The sequence below is a fragment of the Phocoena sinus genome, chromosome 3 (genome assembly GCF_008692025.1).
Source record: "Phocoena sinus isolate mPhoSin1 chromosome 3, mPhoSin1.pri, whole genome shotgun sequence".
NCBI classification, from domain to species: domain Eukaryota; kingdom Metazoa; phylum Chordata; class Mammalia; order Artiodactyla; family Phocoenidae; genus Phocoena; species Phocoena sinus.
The window spans coordinates 18,280,687-18,302,716 of NC_045765.1; the positions used below are offsets into that span (position 1 = coordinate 18,280,687).

The window sequence follows — 22,030 nt, forward strand, 5'->3', positions numbered from 1 at the left end:
CCTCCATGGGCTGGCTGTGCATCCCAGCACCTTTGGTCTTCTGCTGGGATGGGGGTCTGGGGGGAAGGGGTGGCCCAAGGGAGGCTCTTGTCTGTTCCTAATGGAGCAGAATTGGCCCCAGGGTTCTGTAATCACGCAGAGCATAACGGTAGAGCGTAAGAGGGAAGCACATTTGGAGGTGCCAGGGACCTGCAACCTCGTGGTCTAGAAGAATCTCTTATGAGCCTTGAATGTTGTGGACTGGCCACCCTGACTGAACCTTCCTAACTGATCATGCCAGGGCCACAGCCCCTTTGCCGGTATAAGCCACCCTGTCTCCCTTGGGTTCCCAGCTCCTGTCTCTCCCCAGCCTGTGACCCTGCACCCTGCCCATTAGGATCTCTTGCTAAAAGGCAAATGTGACTAGTTACTCCCCTGCTCAACACCATTCACTGGTTCTCTAGTGCCTTCCAGACCACTGACCACCTTGGCCCCTCCATTCCAGGTCCTTGTTTGTCCAAGTTTTCTCTGTTCTCCCAGACTGTCCCGTTGGAGCCCAGTCAGGTAGGGCAGTGTGGCCCAGCAGTGGGGCAAGATCTGCTGCTTATTTTGCCATGACCTCAGGAAAGGTACATCCCTTCTCTGACCTTACTTTTCTCCTCTCTAAGGGGTCATGGCGAGCGCTGCACAGATGAGCTGATGAGCATTGGACATACTTAGTGTGCCTTGGGGCTTGGTACAAGTCTCACAAAACTAGCCTAGGTCTGCCTGTTTCGTGAGAGGTGTCCTCCCTGGTGCCCAGAGGTCCTCTCCAGATGTGCAATTGTGTGTCAGGAGGGCTTTGCTTTCAAGGGAGGTGGGTGGGCTGGACCATCCCCAGTGTCCAGCCTGGCCTGACTGATATAAGCGAGCCTTGCTCAGGCGAGGTGAGGTCAGGGATTGGCTACAATCCCTGAATCGCGATAGGGTTCGGGTTTAGAGCAGGGGTCTGGGGAGGGCTGTGGACAGTAAGTGGGGGTTATGACTGAGGTTGGAGATTGGGCTGGGAAGTAAGGGGAGACAGGGTGGAGCCACACTTACAGGCTGCGCTGGGTGAAGGTCTTGCAGGGCGTCCACGGCCGCCAGTGCCACTGGATGCTGAGAGGAGGGGGCACTCCATAGGCAGTACAGGTGAGGGCCTGGCGACTATGGCGGGAGTAGATGCTGGGGGAGGAGGCTTCCTTTTCGTGGATGTGGGGAGGCACTGGGGACACAGGCAGACAGCCAATCAGTCAGCCTCCGCCACCACACCCGCCTATCCACCATCTCCTCTCCTGTCCTGCCCACACATACCATTTACCACCAGCTCCAGGCTGATGTTGCGCCTCAGGCCGGCCGCGGAGTTCCACAGGGCGAGGGTGTAGATGCCCGCACTGGCTTCCGTCACCTCCTTGAGCACCAGAACGTGTGGACTATGGCGCCCTGACACTGCCTTTCTGTCCTTGTACCTGGACCAGGAAGGGAGTTCAGGGGGCTTTGCGGACACCACCCTGGCCCTGTCCTGGCACTCCTTCCATGAAGCACCCCAGCCCCTACAACTGAGATATACTGTCAGGAGGCAGGAGTGGCCAGGAGCAAGAGGCCCCTCCTGCACCAGACCAGGCTGCTGGGAAGAGTAGTAGGGGTGTGGGCTGCAGCAGCTGACTCTGGATTGGGGAACAGATGGCCTAAAGGCTATGGGGATGGTCTCCGGGCTCAACCTACCAGGTCTCACAACACCTATAGGCTCAGGGACAACTGCAGTCCCCAGGGGGCCTTGTCTGTCTCTCATAGGCTTCACCGGTGTGCGCTGTGAGGGGATGGAGGTGCAGTCCCCAAGGGGCACAGCTCCTTACCACATGGGGGTCCAGGAGCCCTGACCCTGGCTCTGCCCTTTTTGGAGCTCTCCAGATATGGGGACTTCTTGTTGCCCTGCCCCCTCCCCAGGGCTATGCAACTCACTGTCCTGCCTTGCTTGGATGCTAGACACCTGCAAGTCTCCCTCTCTCCTATATTCATATCACCCACTCGTCAGAGAAGCTGTGTGAACCGGGAGCCGGCCCTCGGGCCTGTGCCTGCTCATCTGCACGCTAGTGTTCACACGTATGTCTGTTAACTGTCCGTCTCCCCTACTGAGCTGTACAGGGACTGTCACCTCACTGTCATATCCCCTACACGTACAGCAGCGCCCAGCACAAGTAGGTGCTCGACGCACATGTGAATGAATAAATAAACTCACATCCCAAAGGAGACTCCTCCCCAGTACTGCAGGCAGTGCTCCTGCAACCCAAGCTCTGGACTCTGCCTGGAAGCTGCCCTCCCTTAGGCAGGTGCCTTACCCTGGTTTACTAAGCCAGAGGATCACTAGGAGAAGCACAGCCCTCGGGGCAGAGAGTAACAGTGAGGGGGATGCGGGGGTCTGACCCTCAGCTGCAACACCACAGCCCAGTCAGAAGAGACGTGACTTGCCAGGAGTCACACAACAGGGCAGAGCAGGACCAAGGCTGTGAGGCCTGCTGGTCTCTGGTGCAGAATCCTGGTTGCCACCTGCCGCATTTGTGATCCAAGGTGAACTGCTTCACTGACCCAAGCCCCTGTGTCCTCATCTGAAAACCAGGGAAACCAAATGAACCTTCTTGCAGGTGTCATCAGGCCTACCCAAGATATGGCCTTTAGGGTCAGCCCGATGCTGGACACACAGAGGCTGCTTTGGGAACCAGGACCAGCCTGTCTGTCTGTCCACTAGATATCCATCCATTCACTTACTCATAATCATCACACGATTACCTGGAAGAGTTGGCCCCTGTGGAGCTATGGTCACCGTTAGTGCCCTGGGGCAGTTGTCTCAGTGAATAGTGGGCCCAGCTGAGCACTTCTTGGAGGAAGGTATTGGCCAAATGAGAAAAGAAAGGCCAGATGTGGTGGGAATGGTGAGAGGCAGTCAGCTGCCAGAGGATTAGGCCTGGGCCAGATCTCTGATGCAACAGAGCTGGCCACCCTCCTAGACAGGGTCAGTACTACTGGCCTTGGAGGGCAGGGTACTGGGCCCTAGGCATCTCCAAGAGACTGCACCTGTGAGGGAGGCTCCAGACTGCATCAGCGCCCTTCCGGACCCTGTCTCAAGGGTCCCGGTCCTGTATCAGATGCCCCTGATGGACCCCAAAGCCTGTGGCCTCAGAGGTAGGGTCACAGAAGGCGCAGGCCCAGGGCATCTGGGGGCTCTCCCAGGAGAAGCCTGTTTCCAGCCTATGGCCAATGAAGTGGGATGCTGGCTGAGAATGTCTGGGCTTCTGCTTGCCCAGCTCCAGGCTTTCAGCAAATGTCATCCTGCCTGGTGGGAGGTGCTCCTGGCTGGGAAGGCAAGGCTCCTCTGGCCAACTGTGAAAGAATGGAGCAGACTCCTCCCAGGAGGCTCAGGGCTTGGGCAGGAATGCCATTCCCCTTTCCTGGCCTGTTTTCCTCGTGTACGATAAGGGTCAGGCTAGAGTGTGACCTCCCAGGGTCAGGCCAAGTGGACTGCTTAGATGGCCGAAGGGTGCATGGTGGGGTGCTATGCCTTCCTGAGCTCTCTGGGAGATCTCTGGGAGCGCCCGGTGAGGGTGAAGCCACCAGTGAGGGACCCCTCACTGACACTTGGCATACCCTGCAAGGGAGACCATACTCTCAGGTCACACACCAGAACTGGGGATCTGGAGCCTGAAGGCCTTCTGGAAGTTCTAGCTCACTGCCACACAGATCAGCCCAGGGCCCAGCACCATAATAATTTGTGAAGCCCCTGTGACATCTCCAAAATTCTGGTTAGAAGGATCCTGGGTGTGGCAACCTGTTTGGAGAGGGGCCTAGGAAACCTGAAGTCATCCCTCTATGACACCCTCCAGCGGGGGCCCTCAGAGAGGCTGAGTGGGTGCAGGAAACAGTTAGATAAAGCCCTATGCTGTGCCCACACACACCCACACATAACAGGAGACCGGTATTTACACTCTTTCACAATTTAGCGGCAATTCAGGCCAAAGTTTCCTCTAGCCAAAATATTGCATTATGTGCATATTCCTTAGAATCTTCATAAGGGTTCCCTGCCCAGGGTGCAGGCCCTGATAGTGGGGACAGTTCCCCATCCAAGTCTCAAGGAGTAGGCTGTGATGGGGAGAATGCTGCCCTTCCCTCCCTGTGGTTCTTTTCTGCATTGGACCTGGTGGGTAGTGAGGGGCAGGAGCGAGGGAGGTACCATTGGAACTCCGGCGGGGGGTATGCTGCCAGCTTCACGGGCAGTTTCACCAGCTCGTCTCCTGCCGTGGCCTCCAGGATGGGACCCTTGAGCCACTCGACGCTGATGAAGGGCTTTTCTGCCAGACGGGAGGCATCAGGGTAAAGCTGGGGCCAGCATCGCTGACCCACCACCACCCAGGGATTCACAGCCACCCCCAGTGGCCAGATGCCCTGCTTTCTGGGGTATGGGAACCGGGCAGTCCGTCCACTCACGGCCCTCCCTTCCCTCTGGCTGGACGCCACACTGCTCAGGTGCACCATGACCTATGACCCTGGGCCCACACTACACAAGAACCCTTGTTCCCCAGGCTTGACAACTGACCTAGCCCAGGCCATGCTGGGCACAATGACCTGACAGGCCGTACCATGCACAATGACCTCAGTGCTCTCCTGGAATTGCTGGATGCCATTGTTGGCCAGACACACATATGGGCCCAAGTCGTGCTGGCTGACGTTGTGGATGGTGAGGATGCTGGAGAGCTCTGTGTGAGTCTGCTGGGATCGCCGCTCCGGCACCCACTTACCCCGCTCTGCCTGCCCAGGACCAGGGGAAGCATAGGGTCAGAGCAGGCTGGCACTGAGAGAACTAACCCCCATAGGCACACACCCCAGCCCAGCCAGCAATAGCTCCAGAAGCCTTGGACCCAGACCCAGAGTTTTCCTCAGGATAGGAAAACTTCTGTATCAGACAGGGGCTCCTGGGGCAGGACTGAGTCTGCACCTCTTCTACACAGAGGTAAGTGTGTGCCTGACCAGAGTGAGTATGGGTAGTGATGGGGATACCTGGGGATGATTCAGTCACAGCCCCTGGCAGGGCTGCTGACCTCACCTGCTTCCCTGGATAGTCCCAGTCGAAGGTGACACCCGAATTGAACTCAGCCCACACAGTGCAGTTCAGGACCAGCTTTTCCCCAACCAGCAGCTCCAGTGATTTCTTGGGGAACAGCTGGATGTCATAGAGCTCATTTCCTGGTGACACACACACAGTGACCCCCATGTCCCTCATAGGACAACGTGCACAGAGTACAGGGCACCCACTGAGACCAGCCAAACCATGGCACCTACAGCTTCATTACTGTGAAATGGGGGGTCCCTGTCCTCTTCCTGCAGTTCCCCTCCCAGGACATAGGGAGTGGTTGCTGGGGGAGGGCCCTGCAGCCCTAGGCAGCCCCTACCTGTGATATGCACGAGGAAGGGGTTGGATAGGAAGGCCTGGCCGTCCCAAGTGGTCTCACACTGCAGGTACAGGGCATCGCGCAGCAGGGGAGTGGGCACACGCATGCCCCGGCGGTCGTCCCACACCACCTCCTGCCCATCAGGCCACAGTGCTGAGCTTTGCTGTAGAGACATGGTGGCTGTCAGCGCCCAGCTGCCCCCTTCCTCTTGGCCAGAGAAGCAGCAGTTTTCCAGGGACAGGACTGGAGGGCCAGATCCAGGGTGGGTGTTGGCGTGGGGTTGTACCGAGCGCAGCGTGACGTTGAGGCCGGGGATGGACACCAGGCAGGGCACCCACATGGAGTCCTTCCTGTTGACCAGGAGTGTGTTCGGCTTGTTGATGAATGGCTGCTCCAAGTCTGAGGAGAGGGGGCATGTTGTGGGAGGGGAAGGCGGGGCTCAGGGGGTCTCTGCCCAGGTCTGAGGCTGCAGGGCAGCCCCATGGGGTTCAAAGGCTGGGGGTGGGGGTGCAGGTGCCAGCCACCCCTCCAGGACCCAGGACCCTGCCTGTGGCTCCTGAGTGGCCGCATGGGTGAGTGCTGGACCCCTCTCACCTCTCACAAATACGTAGGTGCTGGCTGCAGTGGTGCCCTCAATGCGAGCCTTGATATACTTGTAGTAGCAGCGGTAGCTGCCCGTGTCATTGGCGTGGGCCTGCTGCAGCAGCAGAACCTTGCAGTAGGGCCGGGCATCTGTGCCCTCACAGTCTCGCACGATCCCCATGTCCTCGCCGTCCTTCTCCCCTGTGACTGGTGCATCCTGAGCCCCTGGCCAGGCCCACTCCAGGGGGTGCTGCCCCCTGGCAGAGGATGCAGGACATCAAGAGGGGCCCAGGCTGCAGCCCTGGGGGACAGTCCCTGTGGAACCTCCTCAGGAGCCAAGCCTGGCCCATAGCTTATCTCACCCAGAGGTCAGGGCAGACCAGCGTTTGGGCACATACCATGAACCTGGGGCAGGGTGCTCCCTGAGACCCTTGGGGCCTCTGCCTGGCTCCTGGGCCTGCATGTGGCAGGCTGTCCTGCAGAGAAGCCTGAGCCTCAGATTACAGCTGGGGCTGCAGGGAAGATAACAGGTCTGGGGTCTGTGTGGGTGGGCCTGGGGCCAGTGAAGGGTGGCTGAGGGTGGGTGCAGGCAACCTGGGGTCCATGCAGGATGACCTGGGCATGGGCATGGGGTGGCCTGGGGTCAGTGTGGGGTGACCCAAGGGTGGATGCAGGGTGACTGATCTGTGGTCCATATGAAATTAAGAGGGTGAAATGGGGGTGGGTGCAGGGTGCCTGTGTCTGCAGAGCAGGGGATGGTCTATGCCTCCAGGCACCTACAACTCAAGCCACTTGGAAGCAACCCTAAGCCTCGAGGCCTCTGCCCTGGGGAGAGGCTGCCTTCTGGGTGCTCCGCCACCATCTGCTTGGCCTTCTGTAGTCTCCTTGGCCTGCCAGGTAGGAGGGACCCAGTCCCCTGCCCTCCTGGCTGAGGGCTGAATACCTGCAGGAGATGGACAGGCTGTCACTGGAGTCGATGACGTGTGTCTCCTCCGTGATGTTCAGGGTTGGGGGGGTCATGGAGTAGCCACTCGCCAGGCCTGGGGTGGGAGATAGGGTTAGCATGGGACTGGGTCATGAGTTCACATGATGACATCCATCCGGTGCTGATGGGCCCCTCCCCGGGCAGGGGCTGCCTAGGCTCTCAGCCCTGAGCAGTACCTATAAGGCCCCAAGACAACTGGTAACCTCCACCTCAGGTTGCCCCCTGGCTGCAGACTGGGCCGAGCCCCAAGTGAGCCCTGATTGAGCCCTGGACTGAACCTCTAGCCCGGCATGAGCAGAGCTGTCAACATGAAGTCAATAGGGGAGACCACAGGCCTCACCCTACATTGGGTGAGGCCTGGAGCACATCTCCTCGGCATTGGGACCCCCACATTTCTGCCTGAAGTTTCCTCCCCCCAGATGCACAGCTACTGTTTGTGAGGGAGACCTGCACAGTGCAGACCGCCAAACATGCCCAGAACTCAGGCCTTGGTTTCTCCCTGGAATTCTGCCTGTGACCTCGCCCTCTCCCATGTCCCATGGAGTCCAGCTCACATGTCCTTGGTTCCATCAGTTTCTCTTCACCCCCAAGGCGCCCTCTGGCTGCCCCAGCTCTCCTCTCCCTGCTTTCCCTGCCTCAGCCCCCCATTCCTCCAAAAGGGCTAATCCCCAAACAGATAACTGCCTCACCTGGTTAAACACCCTCCTGTGGCCCTCCAGGACCTTGGCCTTGCTGCCCACGCAGCTCCTTACTCCCCATCCTCCCAGCAGGATAGTGTGTGTAGTGTTTGCATGTGTGTGTGCACATGCACGCGTGTGTGTTGTCTCTGTGTGTGCATAGATCTGTGTTTATAGGACTGATATGTGAGTGTTGTGTGTGACTTTGTGTGTGTGTCATTGACATGTCTGCGTGTGCACGCATGTGAATTTGTGTGTGTGTGTGTGTGTGATCCTGGGGGAGGGTGGGAGCAGGCCCCAGGGGAGGTCTGGACCTGGAACTCTAGCAGATGCATCCTGCCAGGACCATCCTGAGACAACAGGAAGAGAGGACTGTGTGGCCGGAGGCCCTGGGCTGCGTCCTGTCCCTCCCCCAAGTCCCTGTCCTCCTGGGGGGCACAGCCCACTATCCTGCCCCAGCCCCCAGTCCTACAGGTTCAGTGCCTCTGCCCTTTCTAGCCCAGCTCCCTGAGGCTTGGGTCTTGCCCTGGCAGCTAATTGTGGGAGGCAGAGGCTGGGGGAATCCCCACCATACTTGGTTCTACACCACCCTGACCCCAAGCTGCCCTAGGAAGAGGCACCAGGACGGCACACTCTGCACCCCAAGGTCTCATTTCAGCATCACCTGGACAAGTTGGCTGCCAGGGCCTGGCTGGCCTCTCCCTCTGTGCCTCCTGCTGGCCAAACTTTTCTAGGTACCCCACCACCGTAGGTCAGAGGCAGAAGGCCCTCATCCAGCATCTAATCCCACTAGTATCTAGTACAGCCAGGGAAATTGAGACCCTCCAGCTGGACTACACCACAGCCCTAAGAAGGCAGCCCTTCATCTAGCCAGATGCTGTGAACACTGAAGTCTCTCCTTAACTCGAATTCAGTGCACCCACTCCTGGCACTCAGGACAGTGGCCCCACCCTGGGGCCCCGAGATGGGAAAGTAGCCCTGGGCTCTGCCACCAGGTCCACTCCTCCCCAGGGTGGTACCAGCCCCCGCATCACACCTCCCCACCATGAACCCCCAGGGCTGCTGGGGTGGAGGAGCCCCACAGTGGGTAGCCTCTGCTCTGGTGTTGAGGGGTCAGGAAGGAATCCGAGGCTGACACCACTAAGATGGGCTTTGAAAGAGAAGTCGGATTTTCCAGGCAGTGGAAAGTGAATAAAGCCATGCCAGGCAAACTGGCCTCTGAGCTACATAAGTGGGGGGAGAGGGGAATGATGGACTTGGGTTTGGACTTGTGAGGGGATGAAAGAACTGGCTGTCCCTGTGGACCAGTCAGGAGTCAGGCCTGAGGCTGGCATGTGGGCACCAGAGGAGAGGTGCAGCGGCCAGGACCCACCTGCCCTGGGTTATGTATGCCTGCATGGTGAGGCCTGCAGCATTGCCCTGGGGCCCCTGGGGAGGCCAAGCAAGGGTCCCCTTCTCTGGGGTGCTCCTCCAGGGCACACACCTGTCACCCTGGCAACAGAGCTATGGCATTTGTCAGCCCAGCTTCCTTGTGCAACTCCTCTTTGCTTCTAAGATAAAGTGGGGGACCCCAGCCCTCTCCATTCTGCCTACTCCCCTTCTCTCCAGCTTCAATTCCTGACACATCTGAGAGGGACAGACCTCTCACCATTGTCCCAAAGTGCCAGGCTTTTCATATCTTGAAGTCTCTGTCTGCTAATTTTTTTTGCCCTGGACATTTGTACTTCCTTCCCTCCTGTGGAGCTCCCTCTTTAGGGTCTAGTTCATGAGTCCCTTCTCTATGGGGCAGTCACTGTTACTCAGGCAGTGTTGGCCTCCTAGGCTCATGGTGTTAGAACACTTATTGGACTGAACTGTGGTTTTCTGGTCACATCTGAACAAAGGCTGTATGTTATTCATCTTTCTAACCTTAATACAAAAGAGGTGAACACCAAAGATTGAGGGTATGGATAGAAGGATGGTAGGATGGAAGATGGATATGTGGGAGGGTGAGTGGGTTGAGTGGATGGATGGGGGATGGAACCTATAGGAGCTTCCTCCCAAGAGGCCACCATACCACCAAAGGAAGCATCTCCATCAGTGTGCTAAACAGGAAGATCCATAGTGTTTGCCAACCATTTCACCCATCTGAGAGAGCCTTTCCTTTGTTGCCACATGCCCTGAATTTCCCCAGTGCTTCTCTTTCTTCAGTCACTTCCACTGGACCCTGTGTGATCAGTAGTCTTCACTGCAGACATCACTGTCCTCCTCCATCCTTCCTGCCTTAACTAAAACCTGGCTTTCTGAGGACACCACTGCCCCTGGGGTGATTATTGCTCCCATTGCACACATCAGAGAACTCCTTGCGGTCACTTCCCCTTTTCCAGCAGCACCAGCCACTCCCCACTAAAGCTGTCATCAGCTGCTGTCCTGGTCACTTCCCCTCATTCTCTGCTCCGGGCTCTTCAGGCCCCTCCACCCCAACTCAGGCCATTCCTCATAACTTTGACATCCACACGGGTGAGTCACCAGCACAAGCACCCTGGCCTTTGCAGGGTGCTTCTCCATTGTCCTCCCTCCTCCCTTCAGCCCCTCACTTCCTGGGCATACCCTGGACTTGGTCCCCACCAGAATCTGTGCCATCACTGAGTGCCTATCTTCTTACACTTCTCTCTTTGCCTCCTCTGCCTCCTGCCAGGTGCCACTGTCTCACCACTGCTAAGCTCTTCAACCTCATCAAAACTCTGAGGCCAAGGACCCCTCTGCATTGCTACCTCCTCCTGGCCTCACCTCTCTTTTGGCACTGCATGTCCCATGGCCCAACATTCTGAATGCTCCCTTGCCCCTGCTCTCCACCACAACCCTGCAGCACCCATGTCCCTCAGTGGCTCGGCTTGCAGCACAAAGCCAGAGCCCCATGCTGCTGCCTCCCCTTTCTTTTCCTTTTGGCAGACCCTAAATGACCCCCGGGCTGCAGTTCAGGGTGTTCCCTTCTCTCTCACTCTCAGCACTAATGAAGTAGAGCCATCAGATGGAGACACCTCATCTTCCCACATCTAAATCCCACACCCTTGCCCTAGGCCCTGGAAACTCTCTGACATTCCTGCTCCCAAGGCAAAGCCTTCCATCGAGCTAGGGATCCCAACTCCCCAGATCTGACCACTGTGGATAATTTCTTTCTTTCCTGATTACCACTTTTTCTCTATGGAATCATCCCACATCTTATAAACAAACAAAAACTCTTCAATTCCTTGATCCTATATTCCCTTCCTCTTTTCTATTCCCATTCCTAGCAAAAGCTCTGCTCGCTGACTCCTTGCTCTCACATTTGCTCATCTTCCCACAGGGTGCGGCCCCCTCCCCTGCTTCATGGAGCCACTGGTCAAGGTATCCTGTGACCTCCATGCTGCTGTGGGAGGCCCTCCAGGGCAGGGAGCAGAGCTGTTCCCTCTTCTGCTAGCTTCTGTGAGCTCACTCTCCCCTTGTCCTCCGTCCCCTCTGTCCAACACCAAGTGCTGCAGCTCCTCACTTTCTCTTCTCTACCAGTCTCTCTCCTAAGCGTCCATATACTTGCGAAATCTCTACCTCTAGCCCAGACCCCTTTGCTCAACTCCAGCCTTAAGTATCCAGCTGCCACTTCACTTGGTCATCCCACAGACACCTTGAGTTCCACATTTCTGTTGCTGAACTGCAGACTCACATCCTCTCCACCCCTGCCAAAGCTATCTCCTTGATAGCTCCCATCTCCCCAAATGCCCACCTCTCCCACCCCGGCCCATCCACCCACCACCAAAGCATCCCAGAGCCAGCCCCCACTCTCCTGCTGGAGCCTAACCAACTGCACTCGTCCCCACAGTAGCCCCTGGCCCACTCTTGCCCTCCTCCAATCCTTCACACAGTTGACAGTGATAGTTTAATAACGCAAAGGAGACAAATCACGCTCCTGCTTAAATTTCATCAGTGACTTTCCACTACACTTTAAAGAAAATCCAAACTTCTGACCGTGGCCTGGCCCCCGCCCCGCCCTCCACACCCTCTTCGTCCACTCTCATGTCCTATTCTTGTCCTCCAGCCACCATGGCCTCCAGGCTATTCTATGACATGCTATGCTCCTTCCTACCCCAGGGCCTTTACACACACCTCTCCTCCTGATTTGTCTCCTCTCACATGCCTTGCACAGCTGGCTTCTTATCATCTTCAGGCCTCAGCTAGACGTGACCTCCTCACCCGCTCCAAAACCTAAGTCCTCCTTTAAGCTCCACCTTAACCTCCCGGTTGCTTATTTCATTCTTCTTATCACAATATGTAATTTTGTTATTTACTTTTTTATTTAAGTTATGTTTTTTCATTTCCTCTACTAGACAGTTTCAATGGGGTTAGGACCCAAACAGTCCTCTTTTCTACCCCATTCCATGCCTAGCACTGACAGAGAGTCAAGGCTCCATAGATCCTTGTTGAATGAATAAATGAATGGACAGATGGACGAATGGATGGATGGATGGATGAGTGGGTGAATGAAAGGTTGAGTGGTGGAAAGATGGAAGGAAAGATGGTTAGCTGAATGGACAGTCGGATGGATGGATAGAAGGATGGAAAGGTGGAAAAAAGAAAGAATGGCTAGATGGAAGGACAGATGGACAGATAGATGGATGGACAGGCAGATGGATAGATGGATGAATGGATGGATGGAAGAATGGGTAGATGGAAGGAGGGATGAATGGCTGACTGGTTGGCTAAACAAACCTCTGAGGTCTTTCTTTGGGTTGGAACTTTGTCAAACCTTGTTGTTCCTTTGGAAAAGATGTTTCTGGATTTAAAGGCCAGGCTCCCTGGTGACCATCTGTACCCCAGGCTGCTCAGCAGCTGGGGCAGATTCAGGCCTGGTTTGCCATGCCCAGAGGCTCTGTGCTGCCCAGCCCCCACCTGAAACCCCAAAGAAGGCGCATCCTTCCTGCCTGGCTGTTGTCTGTCCCCGCTGTCCTTCCCTTCCCGAAGCAGGAAGCACTGTCATCCTGGCTTCTGCTGCACTCCCCCTGCCTTCCTGTTCCTGACCCAGGAACTGGCTTCTTCCTTCCCCTGGCCAGCAGCCCTGGCCCCCTAGCCTGAGCAGAGCAATCCGGGCAGGCGCCAGGCCGAGGTCAGGGAGGCCAGAGAGCATACCTCCTCTTCTCTGTGCTGTCAGCAGCCTTGGGCAGTGGGACCCTGGGGTCAGCCACAGGCGCTGGCTGTGGAAGCAGCACACCAGGATCCTGGGTGAGGGGCAGGCAGGAGGGGTGGGAAGTCCTGTGGGTTAGGCACTGAACCACAGCCCAGCAGTCACTGCCTCATTTGATCCTCACGTAGCCTGGGAGGGAGGGAGGGATCACGAGTCCAGTCAGCAATGAGGAAACTGAGGCTCCAGGCTCCACATCAGTGATAACCAGCAGCTGTGCAGGAGCCCAAGTCTGGCCAAGTCCAGGACCATCCCTGCCTGGGACTCAGCCCTCACATCTCTCCATCTCCTTCTCTCCCACTGCCACCCCGAGTGCCAGTCTCCCTACCTCTCTGCTCCCTAGCAGTCTCCTTCCTGGCCTCCTGGCCTCAGCCCAGCGGACACCTTCACTGGCTCCTTGTGGCCCTCTGGAGCTGTGAATGCCCTTGGCCCGGCCTCCAGGGTGATGCCCTGCCCAACAGGCCACCCCTTCTAACCAGCTTCACCTCCCAATTCTTCTGCCACACAGTCAAGACACCAGCCACACCCAGTATCCACCTGCTGAGCACACCAGGCCCTCACCCACCACACGGGGAAGGTTTGTACCTTTGTGTGGCTCCTGGGGGCCAGGATGTCATTGGCCCATGGCTCTGTCCTCAGGTTCAGCACAACCAACCCAGGGATGATGTCAGGATGGTGTGTAAGCTCAGGGGTGCCCCTACATACTCTGGCAGAGTGTAGCAGTAGTGGTTTTTGCATTTGCAATTCCTTATTTCAAGGAAATGTCATGGTCACCTGGTGGGTGACAGGCGCTGTACTGCAGTCCTGCTAGTCTGGTCCACACTCTCCTTAGCATTTGTGCCCTGGAGGACAGAGGCAGCTAGGGCCAGGCCCATGGCTACAAACTGAAGGCAAGCTGAGGGGGAAGCACTGGGGGCAGGTGAGGCCAGGTTGGGGTCTCCATGCATCAGTCCCAGGGCTGGGCCGAGTTGGGGAGCCGGCTCTAAGGCCCTCTCCCTTCATTCTTGGGGCCAGGCTTGTGCATAGACCTTGGAAGAAGGCTCAGGGGTGTTCTGTCTTGGAGTCCCCCCACCACCACCCGGATGGCAGCCTCTGTGCCTCCAGAGGTCAAGGGTGAGGTCAATAGTCCATCAGTCCTCCTACCTCCCACCCTGCAGGACTGAAAGGGCTGAGATGGGAGGGGCTGTACCTAGAGAGAGTGCCCGAAGCCCTGTGAGCCCAGCTGCACACCCTACAATGTCATTCTGACTATGACCTTGGGCAAGTCACTTCCCCTGCTCCAAACTTATGAAATGAGAATTGTCCCCAAGATTATTGGGAACCACAGACCACCATAATACCACACTAAGAACCATTGTAAGGATAAACTGTTGCTGGCTCAGGCACACTGAGACCTTCACTGTCACTGCCTGTCCACTGTTTTGCATGTCACAGCAGTTGCATCTTACTGTGACTCTGTGATTTGGTCAAAGTGCCAAGGTGGGGGGCAGTCAGAGAAAGCCTTGCCAGTGGGAGGGAGTGCTCCTGTGAGTTGAAATAGGCTTCGTAGACTGAACAGGAGCTTGCTGGCCCAGGAGGAGGGCACAGAGGGCAGAGGGACATGTGCAAAGACCAGAGTGCAGGTGACCTTGGACTGTCAGGTAGGTGAAACAGATGGAGCATGGTGTGGAGGAATGAGGCCTCAGAGAAAGGCCCCGGGTCACAGGCCCAGCCTTAGGCTCTTGGTGGCTCATTTAACTGGAGCTGCTTAAGGTGCGCTCCTTCCTCCTGGAGGTGGCACAACCCCAGGGCTTCAAGCCTACCTCTGAGCCCCCCACCCTCCCTGGCAGCTCTTCTGAGCTCCAGCCCCAGAGGACTCTGCTTCCCAGATGTCTCCTGCCAGGCGCCCCCAGCCCTCATACCACACCACCCACTGAGGAGAACAATGAGCCACAGGGCACAGAAGTATCCCCAACCCAGATGAGCAAGTGTTAAAAGTATAGAGGATTCCCAGTGTTGGCAAGGATGGGGACAAACAGGCACTCACAGTAATAAAAAAGAATGCTCATATACTTTGACCCCCAAATTCTGCTTACCTCAATATACCCTGTTACAACAACAGACAACAAGAGCAAACATTTTCTGTATGCCAGCACAGCCTATGCACTTGTGCATACCATACCCCTCTATTGCCCCCCTGAGGTGGGTACTATTCTTACCATTTTGCGGATGAGAAAACGAAGGCACAGAGGTTAACTTGCTAGTCAGAGGTTATCTTTGGGGGACAGGATTATGGGAAGCTGCTATTTACTCTATACTTCCTCAGAACCAGCACCAACAGCAGTGTGGCTGGAAGCACCAGGCCTGCCCCTCTCCTCTCCCTGCCACTTGGCAAAGTGCTTTGCACTCGCAGAGCTCAGACGCTTAGCAGTAGATGCCTTCCAGCCTGAGTGCCACCCCTAGACATTCTGGGGCTGCCTTTTCCAGTCCCCTTCTTTGCCACCCCACTGCCTGGCCAGCCTCAAAATCCCTCCTCTGGCTCACCACACCAGTGTCTCCCCACTGGTCCAGGCCTTTCCCAGTGGTCAAAGGAGTCTTCTAGAACACAAATCACTCTTCTGCCTAAAACAATTTCCTGCCTCTCCGCTACTTAGGGATGGAATCTGATCTTCTCAAGGGACTCACCAGTCACTCTCGTCACCTGCCTGGTGCCTGCTCCAGCCCCAGGGTCGCAATTTTAAGTCCCCTCCTAGGGGCCTCTCTGCATGTTTCCACAGCTTCATGCAGCGGCTTGACTCACTGCACTTGACAGTTCCTCAGTGCAAGGATGAGAGCCTTTCCAGGGTGGCATCCCCAGCATGGACTTGACCCTGGATTGCTCTTGACTGGCTTTGAGGATCCAGGGAACAAAGCGACAGAACACAGTGTGTGGGCAGGTGTGGAGGCGAGGGATGGAGGTGCAGATGTCCTGCCCTGAAGTAGGCACATCTGCCAGGGGTAGGCCTGGGGGAAAGCAATGTGTCTAGTGGCATGCTGCCTTTGAAAGCTGTACAGGACATCAAGGTGAAAATGTCCATGAGGTGGTCAGAAATTTAGGACCCCACATACCCACCTCTCTAGTGCTTTCCCTGGGGAATGTGGACAACACCTGCCACGCCTGCCCCTTCTTGCCCCTCAGCCCCTATGCCATCTAGCACCAGACACCAGACACTTGTCACTTCCCTCAAAGCTGCTCTAGCATCTAATGAGCCATTTCATTCCTCTGGCCTTAATTTTCTAATCTTTAAAATGGGCACAATAGCCTATGTCACAAGGTTAAAATCTTCACACACGCTAGTGTGAAGAAATTTGATTAACCATTTCACTGGTAGACACTCCAAGTGTGTGTGCGTGTATGTGTGCACATAAGTGCTGCTTCATACAAACGAAACTCCATTTGGTAGAATTCAGGATAACTTTGAGGATGGTGCTTTAGGTTGGATAAGGATAAGAGCTTCCCCTGAACCTACCTGAAAGCCTAGATTCTGTGCTCCTGGGGCACACAGGGAGTGGGAATGAAGCCCCACTCCCGCCCTAGTAGACCCCTCCCACTTGGAGCGGCATCACCTTCTGCCTGGAATTCTCAGTAGGCTTCTGCACATATCTGGAGCAGGAGAAAGGTCATGTGCTGAGGCTGGCGCATATATGTGATGGGTGCAGGCTAGGTGGATGTCAGGCTACATACAGCTGCCCTTGGGACCCTAGCAGGAGGGCCTGTACTATCAGCCCAAGAGGGGCCGGCGGGGGCGGTTGGCCCGAGGAAGGCTCAGATCTTTGTTTTAGAGTGGTCCTGCTGAAGCAGCATAGAGGCAATTTTGGGAAGCAGGGAGTGTTGGAGAGGCTGAGTGGGACCGTGGGCTGCCTGAGTACCCCCTGGGGGTGAGATGGGGAGGAAGGGCACCCTGGTAGATGTGGAGCTCCCAGTGCAGCACAGCTGTGGGTGCAGCCAACTGTGCCAGGCAGTTGCCCTGGCCTTTCTGGGATCAGGGATCTGCTCTGTGGCAGCGGGACGGGTGGTGTTATCAGACAGCCCAGCTGGCTCAGAGGTGGCCCCCCAGCGCTGCTAAATCTGGGCCATGGGCTCCTGCTGCAGGAAGAGGGAAATGTAGGCAGGATGTCCTCTCCTGTGGCTGACAAGTCCTTTCCCATGAACCCATGCTGACCTCACTGGCCACGTCGCGGGGCTCCCCCACTTGCCACCCTGAAACCTGTGCCTGCTCACTGGGCCACCCACACCCCAGCCAGGCCTCGGGGATGGGGGTGGCCTGGGGCACCAGAGCCAAGCAGCAGAGTGCCTGCTGTCAGCCACACCCAGCCTCAGCAGCAGCCAGCGCCAAAGCCCGCATCTTCCTGCTCCCAGGCTTCTCCCTTTGGCGTGACCGGAAAACCGAGATCCCAGAGGAAGCCAGTGTCTGAAAAGGATCGAAACTCAGGAATCCCTGGCTCCAGCTGGACACGTCGGCTGTGTCTTGCTCAGAGGTTGGTGCAAGGAGTGTGAGAGGCTCTCCGGACCCCTCTCCCTACGCATCCCCCCTCTCTGAGGGGTATCTCAGGGCTGTGGGGCACAGGCTAGGCCCTAGTGGAGAGAAATCTACAATGGCGGGGCGGTGGGGGGACACACAAGCGGCAGCGGGAGGGGTGTAAGCTAGACATAGAGAAGAACTTCCCCTCATGGCTGAGACCCCACTTAATTTCCCTGGGTTCCCCGACTCCCCTCTGCCTCATCACACTCAAGTGCTCCCAACTTTCCTCCTCCCTGCCTTCAACTTGAGGCCCTGCCTCCCTACTGGAGTGTCTCATCTTTCCCCACATTTCCTCCTCTTCTCAGGGTCCCCATCTGGTAAACAATTTCATGACCTGTTCTGTTGCTTAAGCCAGAGACTGGCACTTGTCCCTTTCTCTCCACCATCCCCTGCTACCTCCTTCCCTGGCGTATCTCCTGGGTTCACCCACAGCCTCCTTGCTGTGGGCTTGCATCTGGTTTTACCCCTCCGGTGATGCCTTCAGGGGAATCTGACCAGGTAACTCCCTGCTCAGACCTCCCCTTTCCAGGTGTGCTGCTGGCTCCTGCCACCTCCACTTGCCTGTCTCCTCCATCTCATCCCTCCGCTCCTAGGAGTCTAGCCTCATCTGATCACCATCTGACTCTTCTGCCTCTGGGCCTTTGAGGGGGTTTTGCCCTACCTGGAATCCCATTCCCTGGAGTCTGCAGACCCCTCCAGGAAGTCCCAAGCTAGAAGCAGCCCAGAGCCACCAGCTGGGCCCCACTGGGTCACTGAGCACTTTCGCCCCTGGGCTACGATACCATGTTTGTGTTCCTGCTAGTCTGGTGCTCAGGAAACCCCTGCAGGATGTGCTTGGTCCAAATCCTCCCTAGACTGCCTAGAGCAGACACTGTACCTTTCAACTTGCACAGAACTGCAGTCCCCTTCCCCAGGTTGGGGTGCCACTGCATGGGGGTCAGGGTGGGGATGGCACAGCAAGGAGCTGGCCAGACAGTCCCCTTGTTATACCTCATGCCCAGTCTGGTGCCTGGCCATGTGGGCACTGGGCTCTGGGGAGGCAGAGAGCCTTCAGCCACACTGACCTGGTGCCTCCGGCATGCTGGGGATGTGAGCAGCACCTACACTTGAGTCCCCAGAGCACTGAGCCACTGATCCACAGGCACCAAGTAAGATGCGCCCAGCCCCCATATTCTGCCTGCACTGACTTGCATCCACAACCCCCACCCCCACACCTCTGTCCACACCTGGGTCTGGCTCAGGGCTGAGGAGCAGGGACAGCGAAGAGCTGGGATGGTCATGTGTGCCTCAGCCCATGGCAGGAGCCAGCATCCTCAGGCTGGGCCAGCCAAGCTTCCCAGCAGTTGCCTCCTTCCCCAACATGTCCCTGAGCTGACTGCCCACTGTTCAGAGGCACAAATAGCCTCACTCTAGACTAAGCTCCAAGAGACAAAGTCTGTTGGAGGTGACCTCTGCCACCTACCTTCTCTACAGGGACACTACTGGGGCAAAAAGCCCAACCCCAAGCACAGCCCCTCAGTGCTTGTCAGCTTGTTGCACTCCTATGCATGGGGAAACTGACGCACAAGAAAAGGAAGAGAGGAGCCCAGGTAATATAGCAAGGAATTTAGGGGTAGAGTTAGGACAAGAGTCTCGTTCTGGGACCAACATCACACCTTTGAAGTCAGCTTCACAGCCAGGCTGCTCACCTGCCAGCACTTGGCCTCCTACTCTGGCTGCACTGACACTTGGCTGCACTGGAGTGTTTATGCTTCTGCTCCAGTATCCCCCATCAGGCTGGCAGCTCTTAGGGCCCTCCTCAGCCCAGAAATGGGTGGTGCAAATGCAAGGCTCAGGGACAGCGGCAATGGTCTGTTTTCCATGGGACATCTCCCCACGAGCCATGGCCTAGTCCACCCCCCTTCCATGGGCCCCTTAGCTTCATTCTCTCCCTTCCCCTTCATTGCCCAACTTTGGTAAGAATCACCTGCACTCACTGCAAGACTGACCTCATCCCCGCTCCCTCCTCCATCTCCCCCTCTGCTCCACTCAGGAGCACCAGGACACAAGCCTCTCCTGGTTTTCCTCAAACCCTGCATGCCGAATGTTTCCCGTCTCCCTGGAAGCCTCTCCCTCTCTGGTCCCCTCCTTGGGGGAGAGGTTCCCATCCTAGACCCTTTGGTCTGCTTCCTCTCCAGTTCTCCAGCCCAGCCTCTCTCCTGAGCCTTGGACACTACACCCAGTGCTTGCCGGATGTCGCCTCAAGGTGGGATCTCCCACTCCTCTGCCCCAAAGCCCAGCCATGGCGCCATTCAACTCTTTCCCCACACTCATCCAGTCACTTAACACATGCTGAGCACCTGTGAGAGCCTGGTCCTGGGCAGGGTGCAGGGAAGCGAGGAAGGGCCAAGTGGCAGCCCCTCTGCTCAGACCTGCCCTGACTTGGAGGCCAGATAGATGTCTTCCTCCCTCCTCCTCCCCCTAGGTTCACCCACGCCTTCCTCACCTCCACTATCCTCAGCTCTTCAGCCCATATAGGCACAGAGAACAGAGCTCTGTTATTCCAAAGACCTGGGTTGACAATTTCCCTTACTACTGGCTTCCCGGGGACTTTGGGGGAAGTTATAAGTGTCCTTGGTCTAAGTGTTCCCATCTGTAAAACGGGTCTAACACTCCCTTGTGAGGATTAAAAGAAATGAAGCATGTAAAGCCACTATTCAATGCCCATGGTGTTTAAAAATAGCGAGGTCCCCATCTCTCCTTCAGACCTCCCAGAACTCCTCCCTCAACCACTGGGGACCCATTACCCCTCCTCCACCCTCTGATTTCCACGGTCACCAGATCTTGCATGGGCTTCCAGCTCATCCTCCCCTTATTCCTGCTGCTTTATCCTGACATCTCCGAACAACCATATCCCTCTGCTCCCTCCGTCATCCCCCACACTCTCTTCCCTCCAATCCCTCAGCAGCAACCTCCGGTCATGTTCCCATCACAAACCAGACCTTGCCTCTCCTGTGTTTAAGACCCGTCCTTGTCGGCCCCTGCCTTATGATCCAAGATCCTTAGATTGGCCTTCCAGGGTCCTACCCCTCAAACACGGCGAGGGCCGGCCTTCTGCCTCTTCTGCCATGCTGATCACTTACGAGTTGCCGACTCAAGATTCTCCTCAAGTTCCAACAGGCACCTGCGCCCAATCCGCCACACAGCGCCTATCCCCCACGATCCCGAGCCCCTGCCCCCGCAGTCCTTGGCCTGGGGATGGTAGACACCAACCAGAGTTCCCTCTGGAGGACCGATCTCGAGCGCAGACTAGAGGTGTCAGGAAGTGCGCACCCAGGTCTACGACCCGGCGGGGATTGCAGCCTCTGCGCGGGGGTACAATCCCCAGTGCTCTCGGGCTCGAGGACAGAACAGTACGGTGCCTGGACTCCGCGGGAAAGCGTGTAAGCAAGCGAAGGATCCAGGCTGAGGGTGCAGCGCAAAGGGGCCCAGGTCCAAGGGAGCTGAGCTACATACAGACTGTGGACCGCAGTCGGGGACTGAGCACCACCTCTAAGCTGCGGTGCAGCCCGCGCCCCGTCCCCGCCCTTTCCTCATCCCGGCAAGCCCGGCCCGACTCGCCGTGCTCCTTCCGGTGTCTGAATCCCTGGCTCCCGACCCTGTCTCGTGCCGGAGGGTCCCGCGGGCCCTGTCCCCCGCCCGTCTCCCATCGGTGAGGTCCCACCATTTGCCCAGGGAAAATGTCCCCCCTCGTGGCCAGCTGTACACTGGGGCAGGCGGAGGGCTCACCACGCTCGCTGTCGAGCAGTCCGAGGCAGAGCCACAGGCGCAGGCACAGCGCGGTACCCCGCTGCATCTCCGGCCGCTGTGGCTCGGGTCAGATGAGCGACCGCGGCTCGGGCTCTGAGTGTGGGCGCGCTGCAAGGCGCGGGCGGGACCGGGGCGGGGCTGCGGCCGGGCCTGGGCGGGGCCTGGGCGGGGCTCCCGGGAAAGGGCCTGGCACCTAAAGCAGCCCTCGCACCTCTCAGTCCCGCCCTGCAGCCTAGGGAGAATCCTGCCTAGACAGGAGGGTTGCTGGCTTTGCACTGTGGAGGGAAGGCTGGTCCGTGCCCCACTTCCAAATCAACCGCAGCCCTTCATGCCGGCCCTGGGGCTGCTCCTAACAGTCCTAAATTGTGCGCTAAAAAGGGAATGAATCCCGCTGTCAAGGTTGGACAAAATGTGGCACTACGTATTTTTCTGTGATTTTCTTCCATCAATAAATGCTATGTTTACCACTAGCTATCTATTTTACATTTGGTAGTGTATATATGTCCATGCCACTCGCAGCCGCATAGCACAGGGAGATCAGCGCCCTGCTTTGTGACCACCTGGAGGGGTGGGATGGGGAGGGTGGGAGGGAGGGAGACGCAAGAGGGAAGAGATATGGGGACATATGTATATGTATAGCTGATTCACTTTGTTATCAAGCAGAAACTAACACACCACTGTAGGGCAATTATACTCCAATAAAGATGTTAAAAAATAAATACTATGTTTAAAGTAAGAAAAATGAGCAATAAACATATTTTAAAATAGCAATATATCAAATATTTGAGAACATTCAGCAAACTTTATGTTACCGTCTACGTGGTGTA

The 22,030-nt window shown here is 56.8% G+C and overlaps 1 protein-coding gene across 4 annotated transcripts in view; it reads right to left on the reverse strand.

Annotated features, from left to right (window-relative positions):
• FLT4 (fms related receptor tyrosine kinase 4) overlaps nucleotides 1-21,300 on the reverse strand; it is a 40,449-nt gene extending 19,149 nt beyond the window's left edge. For all 4 annotated transcript variants that reach the window (XM_032629071.1, XM_032629070.1, XM_032629069.1 and 1 more), the window contains exons 1-10: nucleotides 21,183-21,300; nucleotides 6,964-7,060; nucleotides 6,033-6,277; nucleotides 5,725-5,837; nucleotides 5,439-5,601; nucleotides 5,093-5,232; nucleotides 4,629-4,797; nucleotides 4,223-4,340; nucleotides 1,312-1,466; nucleotides 1,060-1,222 (exon numbers count right to left, since the gene is read on the reverse strand). In XM_032629071.1, the coding sequence (XP_032484962.1) occupies nucleotides 1,060-1,222; nucleotides 1,312-1,466; nucleotides 4,223-4,340; nucleotides 4,629-4,797; nucleotides 5,093-5,232; nucleotides 5,439-5,601; nucleotides 5,725-5,837; nucleotides 6,033-6,277; nucleotides 6,964-7,060; nucleotides 21,183-21,249 (1,430 nt within the window). In that variant the 5' untranslated portion in view covers nucleotides 21,250-21,300. The remainder of the gene's footprint in view (nucleotides 1-1,059; nucleotides 1,223-1,311; nucleotides 1,467-4,222; nucleotides 4,341-4,628; nucleotides 4,798-5,092; nucleotides 5,233-5,438; nucleotides 5,602-5,724; nucleotides 5,838-6,032; nucleotides 6,278-6,963; nucleotides 7,061-21,182) is intronic.
• Between the last annotated feature and the right edge of the window lie 730 nt (nucleotides 21,301-22,030).